Here is a 25,444-nt window from a genome sequence, read left to right on the forward strand (position 1 = left end):
CTCTCGTAAAATAACTGAACTTATCAAGTGCCACAAGCTGGTGTAAGCACTAGTGATGTCATTGATGATTCTGAATTCACAAATGTAGTGACACACGTTTCTTTTGTATTATTTTCTCAATAAATAATGTATTTAGCAACTACTCTTAGTGATTCTTATTGTGATGAATGAATAGCTGTACCATGCGGGCATCTCCCGTGAAGCTTTGAGACACAAATCAAAGTATTAACAACCTTTTTATTTAAATACTGTGGATTCTGCACAATCAACAGATACAACACAGACAATCCTTCTGAGGAATACAATAACTGTGGTGTGCAGTGTTCACAATGGAGTGTATTGCTCTTGCAGAGCTGCCAAAAAGTCAGAATGCTATTTCTAGATAAAATGCCATATGATGAAAATGATATTGACAAACTTAAATATCACAGTATTTCTGACCAAATATTGATCTGCACCAACATATACTGTGTTTCAGAATGTATTTACAAAACAAGACTGAAGATTGCTGATTGTGAATGGACCCCCCCCCCCCTCACACACACACACACCACTTCCCCGCCCTTACATTGGTCTTTAATGCTCAATATATTCCAGCAGTCATTTCAGAAAGAAGAGTAGTCATTTACATCTCCTTGAACTTGGGAGGAGTTCTCCTCTAAATTGAGACTGTTACTGGCAGTGGAAGGTGTGAATAGTGTGGAGTGCTGGTATGAAACGTTGTAGTGACAGCAGCTGCAGATGCTGCTCTGAGGGCAGCTCGGTAACTTTCAACCCTGGCAGATGGTGAGGTCGTGGGCTTTCTTTCGAAGGTTTGACAACAGGTTTGTAAGCTTGGCATCAAGTCCCTCAAGCTTTGTTGACTTTTGAACGATCTCATCCTGAAGTCTCCTGAGGGAATCTGCTTTACCTGGAAAGATAAGAGTAGAAGGAGAGTAACCCAGGGATCTAATAAAAACACTGCAGTCTAACTGATCATCACGTGACACGACCAGAGCCCTAAAGATCACCTCTTCTGTGGTTTTTCTCTGAATCTCGGGGTTTTAATGACCTGTGTCGATTTACATTCTACAACTGGATGTTGCATGTGACACATATTGCATCACTTAGATGCAATATCCTTGAATTATCTAATGACCAGAAAAAGTAATTTAAAGAAAGATTATTTCCCTACCAGATGATTATTTCTGGCATGTACAGAAAGGCAAAAGAAAAAAAAACAAAAGATTTATATCAGAATAATAGTCAAGTCAGAATCAGAGGGGAAAAAATAAGTTCAGCTGTATTAATCCAGAATTTCAGAATCACCTCCAGGAATCGCTCTGAAAGTTATAAGACTGAAAATCTTCCTTCTTCAGAGGATTTAACGACTTATTAATGAAGTGCTCTCATTTGAGAGTGGAAGGCATTTTACAATGACATTTACTCATTGAAACACATGGTGGTGTAGTTTTGCTGTATTACCTTCCAGAGCCTTCATCATGTTTTCAGTGGTGTTGGCCAGAGCTCCAGCATCGCGCTGCAGCCTCGCCAATCGATCCCCCACTGGCCCTGCCTCTCCAACAGCCCCACTGGCTGCAACCTGATCCTTAAGACGATCCAGCTGCTTCTCCAAAGACAGCATGTCCTAAACAGACACAAATTTGTATTAGTATATTTTTGAAGACATTCTGCTGCACATTCATTCTAATTTTAAATTTCCTCTGGATGCCTTTAACAATCGACTTTAATGGGGTTCCCAAATGTTTCACCATATCCTTTTCCATGAAATGACTTTAATCACTTACATTGAATGCATATATTTGCAACTGAAAGCCACTGCAAAAAGGCGATCAGTGACTTCCATTAGAATTACATAATATAACAAACATAACTTTCCATCTAACTGTTTCAGCTTGCAGCAACAAAAGCTATCCTCAACATTTCATCTTAAGACACTGAAAACTATCAATAGCTATAATCTTAGCCCTTAGCCCAAGTCCTGATTCTAAACAAATGTAAAAGTGAATTTTCATATTTCAAAACAAAAGAGCTACGGCAGGCTTCTCACCTCATTTGCAGCAGCTGCTTCATCCTCAGCTTTGTCTGCATTTTCCTGTGCATCTCGAGCCTGCTGGCTTCCTTTCTGTAGCAGGTCTTTGAGCTCGTCCAGTTCAGGTTTCATTGGCTTTATCAGTGTTGATACATCATCCAGAGATTTCTCTGCTGGGGTCAGCTTGTCCTTGGCCTGCATAAAGAGAACCACTCTAAAACTCAGTAACACTAGGCAAGCTGCTTTATTGCAATAAATGGCCACCATGCCATCCATTGTTGGATGTATCCATGCTTCCTACCTCATTCAGGTTGTTTTTCAGGTTGTCTATGATATCCATACTGTTCTGCAGTTTGTCCTCCAGGTCAGAGAGGGAGCCCTCCACCGAGCCCAAGCCCTTCAGCAGTCCGTCCACATCGGCCTTTACTCCCAGTGCTGTGTCCCTGTGAATGTGCGACCAGAGAAAACATCTTTTACATTCATGACATTTATTGTCACTACAGAGACGTAACAGAGCACAGACTCATCCTATAGACTTTCAGAAAGAACACAGTGTTTTTAGATTTGAGCTCAAAATCTATTTCTGTTCTCTAGACTATAATGACAAAAACTGCAAGAATCATTCTTATATGATTGATATATAAGTTATAGGAACAGGGTTTACCAAAAGGGGTCTGTTTATGAAGCCTTGTTGCATCAAGGCTCATTTTGGATTAAATGTAAAAACTGGCATTTTCAAAACCTGGTAAGTACAATTCTTGTCATTTTGGGATTTGCATTGGTTATCCTGATCCAGGAGCAGCCTCAGTTCTTCATGTCATGGATTCCACAAGATGTTGGAAACATTCCTTTCAGATTCTGCTCCATGTTAACGTGACTGCATCACATCATTTCAGCAGATTTATCTCAGATGCACATTCATCTCCTGTCCGGGGGGGGGGGGGGCTGAAGTTCACTGAACTCATTGTCATGTTCATGAAACCAGTTTGAGAAGGCTTTTGCTCTGTGACGTGGAGCATTATCCTGCTGGAAGTAGCCATTAGAAGGTGGTTAAATTGTGGCCATAAAGGGATACACATGGTCAACAATACTCAGATAGGCTGTGGAATTCACACCATGATTGATTGGTATTAAGGGGCACAAAGTGAGCCACGAAAACATTCCCCACACCCTTACACCACCACCTCCAGTCTGGAGTCTTGACACAAGGCAGGTTGGATCCATGGATTCATGCAGTTGATACCAAATCTTGACCCTACCATCTGCTGCCTCAGCACAAATCCAGATTCACCAGACCAGGCTACATTTTTCCAGTCTTCGACTGTCCAGTGTTGGTGAGCCTGTACCTGCTGCAGCCTCAGATTTCTGTTTTTGGCTGAGAGGACTGGAACCTGACGTGGTCTCCTGCTGTTGTAGATCATCCACCACAAGGTTTGACATGTTGTTCATCCTGAGATGCTAATCACTGGATGTTTTAGGTTTTTCACACCATTCTGAGTAAAAACTCTAGAGACATTTGTGTGTGAAAATCCCTGGAGATCAGCAGTTTCAGAAAGCGCCAACAACCATGTCATGGTCAAAGTCACTGAGATCACATTTCTTCCCCATTCTGATGTTTGATGTGAACATTAAGTGAAGCTCCTGACCTGGATCTGCAGGATTCCATGCATTGCACTGCTGCCACATGATTGGCTGATTGGTGTTCCTAATAAAGTGCTCAGTGAGTTTAAATCTCTACTTCCTACTACGTATAGATCATGCTCTTATGAATTGCTTTAATAAAAACACTATTTTTCCCATCTAGGGATATACAGTAGATTTGTTCCTATTTATTCCAGATCTTCCCCTTTAATTCCAATTTAAACAAATGAATGTGTAATAACAGTGTGTAGAAGATAATTAAAACAGGCCTTTTCTAAATCCTGTTTGAATGTGAAATGAATGTGCAAAGGTGAAAACTGTCTGAGAAGCATGAAAACAGCAACAGTATTGTGATCTTGGAGTGTGAAGGCCCACCTGGTGTCCTGGGCCTCCTGCAGCAGTTTCCTGGCTGTGTCCAGCTGTGGCTCAGCCTCCTTCAGCACGGCTGTGCTGTCTGGTAGATTGGCTGCCAGATTCTTCAGCTCCTCCAGCTTTCTCTTCAGAGCAGCCAGGTTGAGAGGCAGCTTGGCTTTCAGGATCCAGTCGCTCACCTCCTTGATATGGGTCAGGTTTGAGGATGGGTCTGAACACACAGAATTGGGCAAAATAGATTCAAAAATCAGTCATTATTACTGAAACCATGCGAACCTTAACCCTCCTTCCATATACCAATCCACTCATCCGTCTAAAACAATATTTACCTGACAGGAAGTCTTTGAGCTCTTTCACTACGTCACGTGTCTCTTTTAAGTCGTCTTCTAGCTCATCTCTGGTCTGCCTCATCTTACTGGACAGCTTCTCTGCCGACTGTCTCATCTGATTTGTTGTCTCCTGAGTTTCCTGGAGCTGTAAGGAAATTAAAATTAAATAATGATGTAGAATCTATACTCTAATGTTTAATAATATAGAAAAAAATTCCAGTTACAGTGATATGTCTGTGAAGCTAACAGAATCGAAATCTACACATCAGAGTGCATATGCACCTTCTCTGCAGCCTCTGTGATCTTCAAAGTGAGCTTGTACAGTCGGTCCTTCACATCCTTAGAATCAGCATTTGCCTTCTTGCTCAGAGGCAGGGCGCCCACACAAATTTTGCCCTTTTCACAAGTTGGGATTCTCTCCAGTGGACATAGATCTCCACCCTCACACTGGAGAGGGGTGCAGGGCTCTGAGCGAACAGTGCCACATACCTGAAAGACAAATGGACGGAACGAAAAGGCCAATATGAGCTCTGGTCCCATTTCACAAAATAGCCATTAGATAAAAGGAGTTGATACAACTCTCTATAGAAATTGTTGTCTGGAGAAGGATAGCTCAACAACTGCTGGCCAGATTGCCAGATTGAACATAAATGAACCTCAGAGAATAATCCCAAATGTCTTTTGGAACTCTCTGAACTACTCTAGTGCTTCTGTCACTGTCTGCTACTACTGTCCCATCAAATTTACTGAGCATTTTTATTCTCCCCAGATGATGAACTCTTTCCTTTCAGAACTGTTTATAACTAGTAACCTTTCCTCTAGTGCCACCTTCAGGAGATAAACCAACATTTTACTAACTTGCTTTTTCGAAAGAGAAGGAAAATTACAGGAGGTGCAGATGCATAAGAGAAATGAATTTGCTATAGATGGTACATAGTGTAAAGTGAAGACATGGTGGCTCAAGATGAAAATGTTTAAGCTTTACTTTCTGTCTTTTCCAATGATTTTCTTTACAAGTGACATATTTGGTAGATTTACACAGAATTCATATAATAGACTATCTCAAATACCAGAAATCAGCCGGCATTTGAAATTAAACGGTAGATCGAGGAGACGTTTGGTTCTGAAACACAATTCAAGGTGTTAGAATGGGTTAAAGCTGCAGTTTTCATCATGCTACAAAACACACTAATCTCAGTTGACCAGACCTTCCCTGTTTTCTGGGGACAGGACACTAAAAGTGGGGACTGTCCCTGGAAATGTCCTCGTTTTTAACTGTGGAGTAAAAACAGACCGGGCAGCAGAGCAGACGGGCAGACGTCTCGTGTTCTCCTTGTTTTTGCCAACTGAGGGGGCTGGCTGCTCACTATAGCAGCTTCATATCACTTTTCGTCTGCTACTAACCACTCGCACACCTAGTTTCAGAGAAAACTGCTCAAGCCAGGAGGTAACCCAGGGTTAGAATCAAGGGTGGGGTTACAGGATTTAGGAATCATACTACCAGGTGATAGGCAGCTGATATATATTTAATGCTATTTATTTATCAGGCAGCTATTTATTATTCTAAACAATAAATTACAAAAATGAGGCAAACAATGTTTACCATAGTATTCTATCTAATATTGTACTATTTATTATTAAAGACCATTTTATTTATTGAGTGTTCCATAGTTTACCATAGCTCACTCACCATGGTAGGCTACTGTATGATTATCCGACACGGTTTACAAAGTTAATTAGTTAGTACTCAATTTTATCAGTCGGAGTTCACCATAGTTTATTACAGTATAACAGTTACCATGGTCGAAATACATGAAACCAGACCTGTCCCCTTTTTTTTATTTCATTGATAAAAATGTTGTATATTTTAATTATATATTGACCACTGAACTGCAAATGTCCCTGGTTTTCTTTTCAGAATCTGGTCACCTAATACTAATCTAAGACTTTCTGTGCTAAATTAAATTTCACAGCATCATGCTGATGAAGTGAAGTCAGGTCCAGTAGTTACCTGTTTGGCAACAGGAGTGAGGTCAGGTCGGGAAGCCATATTGTGGTTCAGTTTGTCCAGATCTTTGGTGTTGGCTGGCTGTACTTGGTTTTGAAGATCCATAGTCTCTTCTCTGACATCATATGACTCCTTCACCGTGCTTCTGCTGGCATCTACTTTCTTAGCTGCATTTGTTGACTCATCGTAGGCATTCTTGATGATAGAAAATTGTCCTGAAGAAGACAGAAAAACTTAACATGAGTATATTTTATACACTTGCCACTGTATCAGTGTGTATGTTTGAGAAATTAAAAATGGTGAAGGCGGTGAGGAGGTTCAGTCAAACATTCTATTACAACAGACATTTTAGATTTGTATGTGCCATATTTACCAGCTGTGACAGACTGGCTGGTATTGTTTTCACCTTGTGAGTCTGTGTAGGTGTGTGTGTGTGTGTTTGTGTGTGTGTGTGTGTGTGTGTGTGTGTGTGTGTCATCATGGCAAAATGTGGTCGCGGAGACACCTACTGTAGTGGGAACTAACACGGTACTTTTGAGTACTTTGGCAGGTCTAGCTGTCTGTTTGTCTGTCTGTGGACAGATTTTGTCACCAAGATAGTGTCACAACTTTGCAAGATACAGTCACAAAACTTTACAGGTGTGTAGTTGAGATCAGAATTAATGCCAAGTTTGAAGATAGGTGTAGACCGAGCCTGGATGCTGGAAGTAAGGGGGTTGGGAAGTAGGGAAAGGGCCATTAGCTATTGACTACTGAGTACTCATGTGATAATGTAGTAGTGACTACTGAGTACTCATGTAATAATGTAGTGATGACTACTGAGTACTCATGTAATAATGTAGTAGTGACTACTGAGTACTCATTTAATAATGTAGTAGTGACTACTGCGTACTCATGTAATAATGTAGTGATGACTACTGAGTACTCTTTTAATAATGTAGTAGTGACTACTGCGTACTCATGTAATAATGTCGTGATGACTACTGAGTACTCAAGTAATAATGTAGTGATGACTACTGAGTACTCATGTAATAACGTAGTAGTGACTACTGAGTATTCATGTTATAATGTAGTCCTGACTACTGCGTACTCATGTAATAATGTAGTAGTGACTACTGCGTACTCATGTAATAATGTCGTGATGACTACTGAGTACTCATGTAATAATGTAGTAGTGACTACTGAGTATTCATGTTATAATGTAGTACTGACTACTGAGTACTCATGTAATAATGTAGTAGTGACTACTGAGTACTCATGTTATAATGTAGTACTGACTACTGAGTACTCATGGCTCCTGTGATCCCATCGGAAAATGGTCTCTAGTTTATTCTTTTATTAGAGGATTAAAAGTTTAAGTTAATAAGAACAGCTTGAGGATCCAGTTACTTTACTTATCCACCAATATAACACCTACAATCAGTGATCCCTCATTAAAACTGGGTGAGGCATTGATTAGTGTGTCTCTGTTTCTGACCTGCATTGCTGGGACTCATGGAGTTCTCTGTGGCAACTTTCTTGTCTTTGTAATACGCAGCGAGGTTGTCCAGCAGAGCCTCCAGGTTGTCAAGCTCTGAGTCTAGACCAGGAGCTCTTGCCAAGGGTGAAAGGTCATCATTAACCCTGTCCACCTGGTCCCTGTGAGACAACAATAAGATATGTTAAAGGAATAGGTGAGAAAAAAATCTAACTTTATGAGTCCATCCAAGAGTTAGAATATGGTGAAGAAATTACCTTCATGAATATCAGTATTTTAAAGAGGGGATTAGTGTATTTTAAATTTCTTAGAAAAATGTTTAATTCAAATTCATATTCAGGCTATGTTTTCCTCTTGAAAATCTCAGCAGTCCCTCACCTCAGCTTGTCCAGCTGGGACAAAGCATGATCAGTCTCTCTAGAAGTATTTGATGGAAGAAAGATGGAGTCCTGGATCAGTTTCAGACTGGCCTCCAGGGTCCGGATGCGAGGCCCGAAGTTTCCAGGATCAGCAGCACTTCCAGGAAAAGGGAAGCTGGGGGAAAGTCTCTCCAGAGCTAAGCTGAGGTTCTGTCTCTGTGCATCCAGGATGAAGAAGCAGGAGGGACACGTCTCGCAGGCAGGGAAGGAGTCACAGTGTCCTCGACTGCAGGAGTCACAGCGAGTCCCGGTGATGCCCGGGCGACACAGACAGGCTCCTGTCTGCTTGTCACAAACATCTGGAAGGGTTCCTTCAGTATCACACCGACATCCTATAAAAAAAAAAAAAATTGGAAAGTTGCTTCACTGCTGTACCCCAGTCATAAAGAAAGTCATAAAAAACAAGTTTAGGATTGTTGTAGAACTGAAATTTAGAAAATGTATATTCACTTGTTTTGATATAAAAACAATATAATACAAGTCTGTGAAGATTCTCAGACATCCAGGTCATGGTTGAATTAGGGCAGCTGGACTTGGTTGTAGATACTTGAAGACATTTCACTTCTCATCCAAGAGGCTTCTTCATTTCTGGCTGAAGTTTGTTTTAGAGTAGAACTCTAACAACTGTTGTTACAACAACCAGGAGCACTAACAGAACTAACAGTGGCCTTGATGATGACCCCACAGGTTCTCCCCTGGGACTCCCCACCAGTCAGTAAGTATGAAGAAGCCTCTCGGATGAGAGGTGAAATTTCTTCAAGTATCTACAACCAAGTCCAGTTGCCCACTTCTTGGATAACATAATAGAAGAATATAATAGATTATTTTGAAATATTATTGGAAAAAAATAAGAAAAACGCTGACTTACTGGAATAACCCTCTGTGAACTTACATTAGAGCAATGGTAAATATGTCCAAAGGCCAGGAATTTAACATGGGTATTGCACTGCCTATCATGGAGCCATTCATGTATGTCTAATGGTACTTTTGTTTGCTATATTTGGCACTTTTGTCCATCCTATTGCTCACTTTTTAAATGCTATTGAAATACCACTCCATACATACAAAACTGTATCAAAATGTTCCCATTTTATAACAAGAAGACAGCTAACAGCACTGACCACACCTATGCTTCCCAAAAAAACAGCAATTTATATTTTGAAGAAAAGAAGTAATTTTAGTAGTAACACTTTCGTATACATTTTGTTAATTTATGATTATTTCTCCATTGATCACTAATTCAGTTACCTAAAGTGAGAACCCCTTAAGAGGCATTATTAGGGATTAACCTGTGACTGAAATCTGGTATGAAGAGGTTTAATGTGGCTTCTTCAGCCTGTGTTAAACATGGGGTATGTGTGTAAACCTAGGGTATTTACAAGCCGGGTTTAATTTTAATTACTAGTGTGAAAGTGAGAAATCTACAAATAAAAAAAAAATTAAACAAGGTAATTCACCTTTTTTGGCATGGTTGAGACAGCAAACAAAACCACAGCTTCACAGGAATTATGACTGCATTGTCTGAATCAAAAAAATGGCTTCCCAACAACAAATAGTAGAGTAGAGAAGAGTAGTAAAAGATGGCAGACTCACGTTGGCAGCCTATGAGAGGATCTCCATATGCGTTCTGTGGGCACTCTGTACATGTTCGACCTCCGAAACCTGATCTGCACTGACACTGACCTGTTATCTGGAAAGAAGGAAACAGAATTGATAGTGTCATTAATAGTAAAGACAAATACAAACTTGGTATAAACTCTGGCTACAAATGCTTCTACTTATTCTCTGCTGATGTTCCAGGAAAATGATATCTGCAACTTCTGAGGACTAGCAGTAGTGGTAAGCAGATACAGTAGCATTACCAGCAGCAGCAGAAGCAGTGATGGTAACAGTCCTAATTCATTCTTATTGTCCAAACATGTAATTATAGTTTAATGTTGCAAAAAGCTGTGAATCATCCCTTCAACTGCACTTTTAAGAAATGAATTCATAAATGTTAATAAACCTATGCTACAGTAGGTGTATCTATAACAGACTTTAGATTTGCCTTACTTCTATTTGCTGCTACACCAACCCGGCATACAGGATCTTATAAATTATATAGAGGTCGTACCTGGTCACATGTATCACTGTATGACCTGGTGGGGTCACAGCCACAGGGTTCACAGCGTCCTGACAGGAATGGTTTCCAGTAGCCTTTTGAACACACTTCACAGGTTAGCCCGTGGAAGTGGGGATGACAGGGACACTGGCCGGTCACTGCGTCACAAACATCTGACAGTGACCCATCTGGGGAACAGGAACACTCTGGACAGAAGGGGTAACATCAGAGTTAGGAAAAAGGACTGGACACTTTGATTAGACCCCACAGAAGTAATAGCTGAGTTACAAGATGTAGAGCTGAAAAAAGAAGACCGGGCATTGCCAAATGTGAAGTGTACAGTTCGATGACTCACTGGTGCAGCCCAGAGGATTGGAGTCACTCAGACCGTAGTAGCCTCTCTTACACTGATCACAGCGGGGACCTTCAACGTTCACTTTACACTGACAAGAGCCCGTGATGTCGTCACACCGGCCCCCATTCACTGTCCCCTCAGCACTGCACATACAGCCTGGGAGCAACACAACAACACAGATATGAGCCACTCGTCATGGATCGTATCTACCTACAAATATTTTACACATTTCTGATGATTACATTTTGAACTTGGCCTCATCCTGAAGTCATTGTCGGATTTTTGATGTGTTGCACTTTCTACAATGTGTGTGATGGACCTAACAAACTAAGGTTCAGATTGATCATATCACTAATGAGCCACTTACGTATGCAGGCATCAGGACGGTCCATTCGGCTACGGGGGTTTGGTTGGTAGCCTGGGGCACACTGGTCACACTTTGGCCCTGTGGTGTGGTGCATACAACCCTCACACACACCTCCACTCCTCCGCCCACTGGCCTCGTACACTGCCTGGTCAAAACGACAGCGCTGGGCATGATTGTTGCACTCACAGCCTGAGGAGAGGACAAAGAGGTTAGTATACAGTATATACATCCACCCTTCCATTAGCTACACTTACTTTAAGCACTTTACACCCGCTTTAAGCGAGGTGGGGTAAACCCCAGATAAGTTGCCAGTCAGTCACACAAACAGGCATGAACAAGTAGCCTATATACAGTATGGGTAAATAATTAAAATAAAAATGATAATGTTAATGATTCGATTTAAAGTGACTTTCATGCATCCCAAGGATACCTTACATATAAAAATTAACCATTTAATACTCTCATTTAAAAAACGGACTAATATGTCGGACTACCAACATTTGGCGCGATGCTTTTTCCCAGAATTTCAGGTCTCAACACTTATTTCCACTTTTTGCAATGTGATTCATGGTAGCAAATTTGGGACGCATTATTGCATTGATTAGTTTAATTAGTTTAAGAATAAACAGCAGTTCATTCTGGTATGTATTTTGCTTGTGAGGTGTACGGTCATATATGTAGAATTTAAACTATGTGTGAAAATAGAGGTATGGCTCAGAGGCCATGGGTCAAAGGTCCTCAGAAGGGGCCTTGCAGTTCCCAAAGGAAGGTAATGCATTGTAACTAAAACCATATTTGAGGGACAGTTTTTAGGAAAACAACTGTCCTATTTAAGAGTCGGTGACCAAGGCTGAATTTCAGAGTGGTTCATCGGCTTACACCCTCTCACAAGCAGATCTGCAGATGCTTGACTTGACGCTGTTCTTCTTTGTAATAAACCTTTATATGCAATCAAGACAGTGTCAGCGGAGTCTCCTTCATCCTCTTCACATCATCAACACCATCAAATAAACTACGCTTGACTAACAGGTGTCTTTCCCATTCAGCTGTGGTGGTTGCCTTCAGAAACCTGGGTAACGTTACAGACGCTCAGTCCATGTTTCTCTGCAGTCTGTGGTGTGCCATGGCGCTATCATGCTGATGGCTCTTGTTTAAAGAGTTGTGCGACAGGAATATGTGATGTCTTACGTCTGCAGGTATGTGTGTTGCCCTCCTCTGCAGGTCTCCAGGGCAGATCGTTGTAGAGATCAGCACAACGTTCACAGTTCACACCTGCTGTGTTATGCTGGCAGTCACACTGAGGATTCACCTGCAGAGAGGCACAGGACAAAACGGTTCATGACGAGAAGTTTAGTTAAAGGCCAGCTAATTCACTCAGGCTGTGATCAACAGAGAACTGGTACCAGAAACATGCATATTAACATTAGCAGGCTTTTTCAAGTAAACTAGATCTTGATTATATCCCGCACCAAAACAATGAATGAAATTCTTGGTAGAATTCAGTTCAAAACAGCTGACGGATATGTTTTGATATGAAACTGATGATGATTTAGTGATGACTTTCTGCTTCTCTTTTGTTTCACGTCATTGAAATTTTTTGGGGGGGTTTTTGACTGTCGATCAGGCTAAATACGTACTGAAGATAGACACTACTGTGGTTTCTGGGAACTTGTGATTGTGCAAAACTGTTGCCAGCTCATCTAGCAAGGTCCATTTACTTATAGACAAAGTGGATAAATTATGGCAGAAAGCCATCATCATTGTTGCTTGACAAAGAGACAATGCATGTTAAATTAGTTTTAGTTTTTAAAATGCATTGTCACTCTCATGTAACCCTGGTGAAGGCTCTCCGCTGAATTTATCTTTGAATTTATGAATTTATTTATTTTCTTTGTGCCACATTTGAGCGTGCATGCGGATCAACGTCAGGGACGGGCCAAACATTTTTGGGGCCTTAAGCAGAAAATGACATCCTGGCCAAGAGGCCTAAATCAGCTACTTTTTTAATTTATGCTCTTTTCAATTTAGGCATTTTTGTTTCACCCTCATGGCAACGATTAAGCCAGCTTAGTTCAAGAACTGGAAGCAGGAGGAAACAGCTAACCATATGAAACAAAAAAAGTGTCTACCAACTACTCCACAGCTGTTATTTTCCCTCAAAACAGCTGCATACATACTTGTATGGTATTGGACAGTGGGTTGGTGTAGGTTTCTGGCAGGCATCGGTTGGCATGTCCATGGCACATACAGCTACCCATCACCCTCATCTCCTTCAGGGCATAAAACCTACTGAGCGCTCTGCCTGGTAGACGTGGCACATCACCCAGCTCTGTCAGCCTCACCCTCAGCCCCATTAACCCAGACACATCTGTGAATGAGACAGCTGGAAGTCAGTGGGCTAAAACCTATAACCAGGTTTATCGGCAATCTGGTCAAGGGAGTAATTTATGACATAGGAAGAAAGAAACAGTTACCTTCAATTTTTTGGCTGTTGGGAGCTGGGACATAAGCATACTGGCGCAAAGGACTGAACTCGATCTGGAGAAGAGAAATGCATCGTCAATAACCATGTGTTATGTGTGTGTCCCGACAGTATACATTATGTCTGGATTATCTCTTAAGGTGATAAATGATACATTAAACGTAAATAACTTCAGGTTGCATAAAAGAATAAATTTGAAAATCGTACAGTATATTGAGGATCAAATTGACACATGCAACATTCTAAAAATGAATGATTTGAGGACTAAACTGAAAGTTTGTTCACTAATTTTCACCTAAAAATACCTAGTTTTTTTAAAAGGAGCAGATCAGCTGAAATAAAATTTGGCCACAACTTATGATTGCAAGCAGCCAAAAATATTTGTTTTCTGCTGAAGAAAGACGCTGAAGTGGGGTTCTCTCGTGGTGAGGACATCTTAGACTACACTTCAAAAGAACAAGACAAATTTGGAGACAACTCAAGAATCAAAAAAGCTGCTGATTGTTTACCAGAGTCCTTCAAAGTAATAATAATAATAAGGAAAACTTAAATAGTATTAATGATAGAGCTTGTCCTACAATTAGTATTTTCCTAAACTAACAAAACTAAAAATGTTGAATAACTAGCCCCAACTGAAGATGAGGTAAAACAGCTGATTGTTTGTCCTCACAATGTGATCTTGGTATGGGTTGTCTCCAGTAGGGGGCAGTGTGTAGCAGTATGTATCATCCAAGGTGAGAGGCGTTCTTGTGGGGATCCCAGGAAAAGCTTTTTCACAATCTGTAGCCAAGTAGAGGGCAGGATCCCACGTCCTGCCGTTATTCAGCGTCCTCTCAATAACCAAGGCACTGGGACGAGGACCCTGCAAAGAAAAAAGATGAATAAAGTAAAGATTTGAGGTTTAAAATTCACAAGTTATGTATGAGGAATAAAAATAGTAAACAAAATATTTTAAAAATAATTTCAGAAACATAAAATCATAAATATGGTACGTCGTGAGTGAACATATTCACATAATCCAGCAATGCTTGTAGACTGTATCATACCTTGAAGGTCAGCAACAGGTGGTCAAGCTGGAACAAGTTGTCAAGGTCCAACTGGAGAGTGACAGGACTCACTTCTATAGGACAAACAAGCAGAACAGCATTTCTATCAGATGCACTCCACACGATGAAGAGTTATTGTTTTTGTTTTTTTTAAGTTCACAGAAAGATTTTGATTCGGTTTAAAATGATTTTCAGAGATTTCCATAGATTCAGTGTGCGGCCACAGGCCAACTCATCCATGGATTAATACCAAGTGTGCCTTGAAATATACCTTTCACTCCTGTCAACAGAAAAGTTCGCTCTTTATTTCTTTCTTTTTTCTTTCTTTCTTTCTTTCACTCTCTCTTTCTTTTTCTGTCTTTGTTTCTCCCACCTTTCCTAGACTGCCACCATCTATCTGGTCCAGAAGTGGACAGGACATCCTGGACAGTGTGGGCCAGCCGACCATTTGGGTTCCTGGAGTCACATGGACAACACTTCATCCTCCTCTAAGAAACAAAAAAATACAAACAAATCAGTACCAATGGACTTTCCTGCAGTTACATTGTAATATTTGGTGCATGGACTGTATGTTTGGAATTGTGACACTGTCATTGTAAAGTGAATTTCCTGAAACTGACCCATGGACATGAAACCAACTTCCAAATTTGTGTCTTTGCCCCCCTGGTATGCTCTGTAGATAAACTGGGTCACTGAGCAGGTCACAGAGGCAAGAGGGACAGAAAATGAGTATGCTGCCGATGGGAAGCCTGATGGCAGACAGTCTTAGTTTTAAATTGTGGTAAATGATGTTTTGATTGATTTGGTCAATAATGTGGAGCAAACTCTGCCCCAGTAAAAGATGAGGAAGGAACATGTGTATCCCTAGTCCAATTCTGACCATGTTTTGCATAAATAAAATTCTGTGGCACCAGTAGAACTTGACTTGGGATCCCAGGTAGAAACAAATTAATTAATTGTGAAATACAAAGCATTTCCTACATAATTTGTCCACCTGATGGAATTAGAATGAAATTGGTCAAATTTAGACTCTTTCCATCAACACAATTTCAGTCAACAATTATAGTCTTAGGTCCTGTATAGATTTGAAGAGATAATTAATCCATAAAACTACATTTTAGGTGATTGTCTACTGACCCCTAAATCAGTTCAAGCACCTGTGAAGTCTGCATGTACATGTGCAACAAACGTAAAAACTTTATCAAACTTTAGAGTTGAATTGAAGTGAGCAGATAATTCCAAAATTTCCATTTTCGGGGGAAATGTTCTTTTAACATTTACAGTAATGGGATGTTTTTTCACAGCTGATGAGCTACGTGAAGACATCCAGTATGTTTGTGAATGTATGTACTTGGGCAATTCCCCACACAAATGCTCACACCACTGACAGCTGGGCCATTGCTTCCACCAGCCAAGTCAATATTTAGTAGCTTGCACTCACTGCTGGATATTCTTGACATGGCTGCCACTCTGGCACACACACCATGGCTGCTTGCCCTGTAGGTAAAAGTTCCCTCAGGGTTGCTGATGTTACAGCATGAAGGCTTGACAATGTTTTCCCGTCCAGCTACGTGGCTTAACTCACTCACTCACATTAGAACGCAGATTTACTATCAAAACTGCTTAGATTTGTTTTACACTAAGGAAAGTGCTTTTTCCAACATTTCTTTCATTACACCCCCTCTAGCTCCACAACACCAGTTTGTAACACAGGCTTTGTGTTACAGATCTTTGGTCTCTATTCCAGCCCAAATAATACTTTTGTTTCCATATTCCAAAAAATTGATAAGAATAGCTCTGCTTGCATGACTGAGCCTGAATTATTTCCTCACCTACTTTACGAATGTAGTTGAGTGTCTAATTTCCTTAATTACTGCACATTCAAGAAATACTCAAACATTAAATTTCAAAGGTGTTATTTTTTTATTTACTTTTTAATTACCTATATGCAATTCTGACACATATGTCAGATTGTTTCACGTAATTTATTAATTTATTCTTTTTAACTTGGAGGTTACCTTAGATGCCAGATTTTCATGTCATCACTTTGTTGCCTTTGTTGGTTGTTGCCTCCACCACGGAGGTTATGATTTAACCTGTAACTGTTGGTTTGTTTTTGTGTCAGCAGGAACTGATTTGCACCCAACTTGGTGGAGGGAATTTGAATGTTTTTCCTCTGAAGTCTGGTATATGATGTTTGACACTGGCCTTGGCAGAGGTCTGCGCTCTATTTTCTAGTTTGTTATGAAGTGCTATAAATGTATGTAATGTAAAGTTCAATAGAAAGTCATTATACACGTTTTTCCACAGTCTAAGAGCAAAGTGGTCTTTTGAAAAAAAAAAACAAAAAAAAAACGGAGGAATGCCCCTTTATGGCTGACACATCTTTAGCACATCAAGTGCACAGTCAAGTTGAGCAAATTCAGCAAGGATCACATGGCTTCTTTTCTGTCCTGTTTAGAACATCACTGTAACAAATCATTCAGCTTGCATTCACCGACTGCATGAATTAATATAGTGTAAATAAATGGCAAATTAAATGTGCCTAAAAAACATTTAGTGACTGTGATATTAATAATAATACTTTACATCTCCGATTATCACTAATATAAGGAAACATTCACTGTATGGCCCTGTCCGAGGTGATATGACATAGACTAATAATGTGAAAGAAAGTTGGACAAAGAGAACAAAGTGATGTTCAACATCCGTGTTTAAGGACCAAACTGTGGTCACACAAGTTCAGCAAAATGACAACATCCCCATCAGAGTAAAAACCTGCACTGCCAGAGAAAAGTCTCCTTTCTGTCCAGACTAATAACTGGTTCAACACAGCATTAATGCATTCCCGCACACTGTGGCAACATGCCTAGACCCTATCCCAGAGATATGATTCAACACTAAGTGCCTATCATAACACAGTACTGAGGACCTTTGTGATGCTTTTGATGGCAGTGAAGTAATAATATTCAATGCTTTAATATAAATTACTTTTGCTATCATTCTCCTTCCAATGTACAAAACATTAAACCATGTTCAGGGGATTCTGAGAGCCTGCAGGTTGCAGATTTACGCTGTTTCTAGGCTGCAGCTTCACCTACTTGTTAGAAGTTATAAACAAAAACACCACACAAGTGACATTTTAAAAGTAATGCTTCAAAATATGAATAAACAATATTTATACCACTCTCATGTGGCCATGGATTAAGTGGGAATATCCATGTGTGTGGTTATGAAAAATAATGCATTAATACATCTATCATATGAACTTTGCATCAAATGTTATTTTTTACTTTTAATGGATTATACCTTAAACCTTGATACATATATGTAAATATGAATGATGTGTTTTTTGTCTGTTTGCCTTTTTGAAATGAAGCAAGTAGTTTCCTCCTGCTTAGGTCTTTAGGCTGAACTGGGCTAAACTAACTTGTTGCACAGTTATCAAACTGATATCAGTCATCTCATTTAGATGTGTCTGATCGGAAACAATAGCATTTACTAAAAGGTCAGCGTGTTTGTTTGATATACGAATCAGTCATACTTTCACTGTCTATGACTGTGCACATGGCTGAATAAGAGTGTTTTCCCCTGTGTGGTTCACGCTGTTGTAGGCCATGGCCATGGCTTCAACTGGCAGCTTGAGTTACATAAATGTGACACAGGATACTGCAAGTGTGAGTTTAACTAATTTTTCTCTGAATAAATGGTTCAGAAGGTGAAAGAAACTTTATCTTTGAATTATCATTGCCTTCTGTTTCTTTAATGAGGAGACATGTCAGTCAGATAAAGCCCAGCAGATAAATTCAAATTCAGTTCAAAGCACTGACCACCAAATCCTGCACAGACCCCAGCTATACAATATTTAACAACTGACATTTATTTATTATAGGGACACCATTCAGTAATGACCTTATTAGCTCACTTCAACTTTAATGACTTTAATTTGAATATGTGTAAATATTTTTTTTCTTACTGCAAAAGATTCAGTGTTATCTAATCTAAGTAAAGCGTGACAGGGAGATTCTTAACTTTGTTGTAGGTTAAAAGTGAAGCAGTGTGGAGACTTTTTTCCCAAGGTTTTTGGCTTTTGCAACAGTAGTGGCACCTTAAACATACACTGTTTGCATTTAGTCATTGCCAGCAGTCTGCATCAACTGAATGTGCCTTTTGATCCTCAGTTCGGGTGTAAAGTCCAAAGTATTCATTATGATAAAAATATTTAGCTACACTAAATAAGGCTTAGGTTACATTTTAACCTTGTGTTAACTGCGCTACTTCGTGGTAAACAGTGTGCAAAAAGACACCGGGAAAAAAATCACTGATGTCTGTTACAGACACGGGTGCATGATCACATTATCACTGTCTGACACTGATAGTATAGAAAGGAGGATTGATATCAGATATGCCTGGTTTATCAGGCTTATTTGGCTGTCAACCAGAAGGCCAGTGGATGGAAAGAGTGCTGCAGGAATTGTTACATGTTAAGAAAAATCTATTTTTGACACCCACTATAATTTGCTGCTAAAATAAGCTGAAAAAAACTGATCCTGGGTAGATTATAGATTTACCCAGTTCCTCAGTTTACAAAGTGCATGTACAGCAAATCTAACACAGGGCTTAAATGATTTGGTCCTCTGTCGAAATCCGATATGTATGTTTTTTATAGGACACATCAAAACTAGTAATAATTTTCCATTACCACAGATGTTATAGCAACCCTAATGAAAATGACTGCACAGTACTGCAAATAAATACATAAAGAAATAAAACATCTTAAGGGCTTTAAATGCAGTCTGCTCTAATGGGAGAACTACTGAGACAGTCTCAGAGATGGTTTCCCATCCCTCCAAATCTGCCAACAATTTATGTCCAGGTATACTCCAGCATGTACAAGTTAACCTAGGTCACTGCACAGGACCAGTGAGGTATCAACAATAGAAATTCTAAAATGTACCTACCAGTCTTATTCCCAGTAGGAATCAATAGGAATCTAAATACAAAATCTGATGTTTTCCAGGATATGTGGAAATGCTGTTAGCTCTTTCCTACCTTTGTTGCCACATTACTTTCATATATTCGAGGATGATAAATCACTAGACCATTCAACACTACAACAACTGTCAGCTGCTTTTTTATTTAATTGAAGTTAGCTAGCTAGCACCCAGATATTAGAGTATTTAATTTGATTATTAAACTTCACTATTTGTTACAAAGTCTTATACTTGCAGCGATGTGATGAAGCATACCCAACAAGATTTTTTTTTACGGTACGTGTGTGTTTATCTCTATGTGTCAGCTCTGGGATACAGCTGAGTCTTCCTGCCCCTCCCTGTCTGGACAAGGTGCGGCTCAGGTAAAAAAAACAAAGAGAAAACACTGTTCAATCAGAGAGAGTCTGCACCTAACACAGCTATCCATTGCCTGAGGCAGACGCCAACACTGCACACATACACTGTAACATGATCCTGTCTGTCTGTCAGTGCTGCTCTGTCTTTTAGGTTGAATTATAATGAAAATCACAGATTTAGCCATTGTAATACAACTTTTTTTAGAACATTGAATCTCCTAACTTGTACATCTGGTAACTTTTAAATATGTACTGTACTTAGTCACTTGTTATTTATTTTACTTTGCTGACTAATTTACTTATAACCAGCTTGGAAATATTTTACATTTAACATCAAGTACTACTTGTGGCACCTTGGACTGTATTAAGAACTGCTGTGCTACAGTCTAGCTTCTGACCTTTGCTGCCCTCACCCTCTATGTCGCACCATCTTTACATTATTTCAAAGCTAAAAGGTCTCTTTTAAGAAGTCTCTGTCTGGGGGAATTCTGACAGCAAAGCAGGTACAAAATACAAAATGTCAAATTTAATAAGATTAGATAGTCCCAAAGTAGTTAAGTGCAGCTTCATTTGTTTTAGTGGATTTTACAAAAATAAACTTTAGTAATATATATAATATGTGATGAGAGAAAAAAGTTGATCTGTATTGCAAACAAAGAATTTATCTCACTTTAGAGACACTTCTCTCCCTTTTTTGAGCAAAAATTAAAATTGCAACATTACAAGCTTGACTCTTGCTCACTGACTGTCCTTTGCTCTGGACAGTTAAAGTCTTATTTCAAAATCAGCATTTAAATCCAGTAATGGAAGGTTTGTGCTGAGCCAGCACATGGGCTGGTGAGTGGTTTGTAAGACCTCGGTCAAAGAGGACAGTTGCAACATGACGCTCTGGCACTGAAATCAGACTGTTTCACAAATAGACGCAGGCAGTCCAGTCAAAACTGCCACAGCCTCCGTCCTGCACGTTTGTCTGTTCACCATGACCTCTGCAGCACTTGCCTCCTGGCTGTGCAAACCCCACGTTGAGACCCATGCTTAGCCTGAGTGAACACAGCTGGCTGAGGCGGTGACTGATATGGGCCTTTATAAAGTCAAAATCAATATTTTAGGATTCAGGCTGCTATGTAATAATTGTTATCTCCCAACTGTTTGCTTTCTCTCTTTCTCCGTTTCACAAACTGTACTCTTTCTTTTGAATTCAGAAATCTTCTCTCCATATTTTTAGCTGAACAGGTCTTGCAACCAACCTTCATCTGCAGAGAAGTCTCCCTTGATCGAGATAATTTACTAAGATTTGATCACAGATAGTACAAATATAGTGCAAAAATGAGACAGAAACTTGTGCAGAGACATGAAATGTCCTTTAAGCACAGGACTGTGCTCCTACCAGTTGGTATGGGGTGCAGTAGACCTCGGAGCCGGTGAGGCCGCAGGTTGAGGAGGCATGGAGCTGGTGTGCCCTGCCCAGGAGCAGGTTATTGCTGGGTGGGTAACAAGCCCCTTGAGAGCAGTCAGTCTGGGCCTGTGATACTGCAGCTATGGCTGTAAGGAGGAAGGCAGTGCAACAATATTACAATGTGCTGTAACTATATGACCAATCATCATCAGTCATTAATAACGTCATTATTTCAGTTCACAATCAATGCTGACATTTATTATGACATACAGGCAGAGCTGATAACGTCGGGAAGAGCTGCTTTTTTACTTTATTAAAGTTAGCTAGCTAGATCTAGGGATGTTCCTAATCACTAATTTCCCTGTTGATTAAACAGGAATTTAAATTTAGACTATTTGACTAGTCGAGTGTGTGTGTGTGTGTGTGTGTGTGTGTGTGTGTGTGTGTGTGTGTGTGTGTGTGTGTGTGCGCGCGTGTGTGCTCCTGACGGTCCAGTGGCCCACCGATGCAGTGGGATATCTTCGGTGGCCAACCCAACTATGACACATGGTCCGTTGTCAATGTGTTTGTGAAAGAGAGAAAGAGAGCGAGGCAAGGAGAGGCTGAGTGAATCAATGCGCTGCATACAGCTTGACAATGAAGCAATGGCGTAAAACATTAGGTTAGCCATCTTTTATGTTATTATGAGAAGTGTAAAGATATTTCCCGTTCATTATGAAACTGTGGCAGGACAAATTAGACTGGTGGGCCGCCAAGTCGAGGTAATTAATGTAAAACACTGCATGTCGTATTGGTTTGCCAAATGTGGCCAACCTTAGTAGTGCTAGCATGCCATTAGCTGGGGCTGCTGGCTTAGATGCAACAGTTAACTGGCATTTTACATTACGTTCATATTAATAATATTAAAATGTTAATAATTAGTTTAACTGACTAGTATTTCTGGTGCTGACTAGCCAGGGTAGCAGCATTTAATCGTTTAGTCGACTAATCACGTACATCCCTAATTAGAACCCAGACATTAGGTGTAATGATCACTTGAGAACAGCGAGCAAATAAGTATTTATTGGTTACTGTACTAGTGAGTCCTGTCAGGAAGAAATATGTGTATTTCTGTCATTGCCCCATTCATCTCTAGTCATTTTTCAATACTGCAGTTGAACCCTAGCAACATCATTACAGTGTTATGATACAATGTACGCTAACAGGAATGTTTCTCGCCATCAATAGGTGGCTTTTTAAATATAAGATTAAATAATATTGTGACAGAAAAGTTACTTGTGTCCTAATTTACTTGTTGATTATAAAATGAAACCATATAGATATAGAACATATTTTATGCTCAAGCCTCACTCAAAAAAAATGAAATTATAAAAAAATGTTGGTTATTCTCATTTGGATTCTCATTTATATAAAAGTAAACTTAGTCATTTTTTATAGATGTAGCAGACACTGTACAGCCAGTTACCCCTTGAGCAGTTATGGGCAGAAACAGTTACTCCCAGATGATAACACTCAGCTAAATCACATGAAACCTTTACCAAACCATCTCTAAACTTAAACTAAACATTACCAGACTCAACTATATACTTAAAATAAACAATTTCAAGGCTTAAGCAGGCCTTGAAATGACAGTTTTTAGTCTTTTAAAAACAGCTTCTGCCCATCACCATGGTCAGAAGCTCACTGGTAGGATCCATAATTGAAATCCATAATTTTGCTGAACTTCTATTAGCCACTCACTTAGCTCATGTTAGAGAGGTTTTGCTCCTTGTCTGTCTCTTTGATGATGCTACATAGTTTCCTATTTCCAGCTAAAGACCACTTTCTTGTGCTTTAGAAACGTTTTAGTGTCTAGAACTGTGCATTTTTATAGAACATGTGATTTGAAGACTGATACTAACAAGCTGTTTTTGTCATATGCGTTTTTATTGAAGCACTGTCAAAATTGCTACATTTTGGTAGTATCAGTTTAGCAAGCTGTTGAGAAATATTTAGTCTTATTTGTATTTGAACACTTTTAGTGCAAGAAAAGGTATTTATAGAATATTTTAGCTATTTTCCCTAAAGTAATATCTTGGTCAGGGTGAAAGAGCCTCTGAAACAGACCCAGCCTAATGAAATCCTTTCAGGGTTAACAACTCTTTAAACATGTGCCATCACGACCGGAGAGTATGCAAGTTCTCATTCCAACCAATCGCTGCAGCAGTTTGTTTCAGATTAGTTCCTCCTCCCTGCTAGAAAATGGACCGATCAGTGTAATCAGCTGCTACAGTGTTTCGCTAAATGAAAAACCTGCATTCTGTCAACTCTGAACGATTTACGAATGTAAACATCTAGTGTGGAAAGTTTAAGGTGAAAAGATGCAGGACAGACTTGTGCACCACTTCAGAGAAAAAGTTAACTATTAAAGCAAAAAAAGAGGGTAAATCTTACCAGTTAGAAGTAAAAGTATTCTCATGGTGTGATCCTCCTATGAAAAAGTCTAGAGCAGGTGAAGAAACAAAAAAAGCAGAATATCATCAAAAGTCGGCAAACAGAAACAGAACCAAAGCCAGTTGATTATTATTCTGAATGTGAGACTCACCTGGCAGTCGTATTCTCTCAGCTCTGTTATGTGCTGTATTTAAGTATGTGTTGCTGCCTGGCTGCTGCTTTATAAACACTGTCTCACCTGGACAGTATGATACAGTGTGTGTCAGAGTCACACCCTTCAATACCACACCCTTCACTCTATGAATCAACACACACACATAGACACACAGGCAGACGTAGACACATAGTCAACACAAAGACAACAAGGAGCCACGAACAAACTTGAAAAATGACTAAATTAGATGTAATAAAACATTATGGTGACATGAAATAAAAAACTAAAACTGAGCTCAAATAATCTCTTCTACTCGTAGAACTATCTAAAAAAATATATTGTTGTTCCCTGTGCAGGCTTAAAAACAACCTCTACAAAATTCAGGGTCCCTGAGGATGAATCCTAAATTACTTTGGTGATCCCTAAACCTTTTATCTGGCATTATCATCAGGACAAATTTTTTGATTGGTCCAATACTTTGGTTTATGACCATATACCTGCACAACTAATGAAATTCCCAGCAGCCTCTAATACAGTACTAATTTGCAAATAATAGCATGCTAACACTAGATGGTTCAGCATGGTAAACATTATACCCCCTAAACATCAGCATCTTAGCATTGTCACTGTAAGCATTTTAGCATGCAAATATTAGCATACGGCTCAAAGCACTGCTGTGCCTAAGTATAGACTCACACTAGTCTTTTTCTAAACTGAAAGGTAAATGCAATATTAGACATGTTTACATTTTTAAAAATAATTTGTGATCGTGTCCATAACACAACACTTTTTGGGCATAAATAATAGAAAACAGCTTCTCTGTGCTTGTTTGTACCTTTAATAAGTACTGAATCCAAAGGAAGTGGTGTAAAATTTTGGCCAATAAAGGACTTATTCTGTTACATGTATAACAAGTCATACATAATTTGCCTTATAAACATTTCCATAGGGCTTCAGTAAGAAAGTCTCCCCACTAACAAAACTATGAAAACTACAATCAAAAGTACTGATCTGCAATTATTTCACTATTCATTTATTATAAAATATATGACATAACAATTTCATGGTCTTTTCCATCTTGAAAAGAAAAAAGATCTTGGAACAGGAAACACTTACACAGACAAACTCACTCATCCCTCTCCAGACACAATACATGCCCGGTAGGCAGTGGTTAAGCTTTGCCAGGCTATGTGGTAACTCTGCTGAGTCCTGCTGATCATCACCTGTGTATAAAGAAATAGTAGCCCGAGGGCCAGCTGAACATACGTTATGATTTTCTCCATTCTCCACAGGAACACTGAGTAAGTCCAGGGTGGGTCCTCTGACTCAACTAACAAGCACATAGGCCACCGTGCACATACAACTTCAGACAAGTACTGTCACGCCTTCAGTTGCTCTGGATGGTATTGCAGCTGTGAGTTATTTCTTGGAAACAGCCCGGTGTCTCCCGTCTTTCAACACCTGCCTTTGGTAACACTGAAA

At 39.6% G+C, this 25,444-nt stretch overlaps 1 protein-coding gene across 1 annotated transcript; it reads right to left on the reverse strand.

The window, feature by feature from the left end:
• Nucleotides 1-178: 178 nt before the first annotated feature.
• LOC120807079 (laminin subunit beta-3-like) lies at nt 179-24,050 on the reverse strand. The gene is made up of 23 exons (XM_040158733.1): nt 23,960-24,050; nt 23,809-23,857; nt 21,367-21,521; nt 15,003-15,117; nt 14,630-14,703; nt 14,254-14,445; nt 13,576-13,639; nt 13,279-13,469; nt 12,290-12,410; nt 11,102-11,290; nt 10,735-10,890; nt 10,392-10,585; nt 9,872-9,968; nt 8,238-8,610; nt 7,860-8,020; nt 6,386-6,597; nt 4,657-4,863; nt 4,375-4,519; nt 4,049-4,256; nt 2,334-2,475; nt 2,051-2,227; nt 1,465-1,627; nt 179-910 (listed from the first exon to the last, which is right to left on the reverse strand). The coding sequence occupies exons 2-23, from the start codon at nt 23,831-23,833 to the stop codon at nt 771-773; spliced, it is 3,501 nt and encodes a 1,166-aa protein (XP_040014667.1). The 5' UTR covers nt 23,834-23,857; nt 23,960-24,050; the 3' UTR covers nt 179-770.
• Nucleotides 24,051-25,444: the final 1,394 nt, after the last annotated feature.

This window comes from Xiphias gladius, chromosome 21 (assembly GCF_016859285.1).
Source record: "Xiphias gladius isolate SHS-SW01 ecotype Sanya breed wild chromosome 21, ASM1685928v1, whole genome shotgun sequence".
NCBI lineage: Eukaryota > Metazoa > Chordata > Actinopteri > Istiophoriformes > Xiphiidae > Xiphias > Xiphias gladius.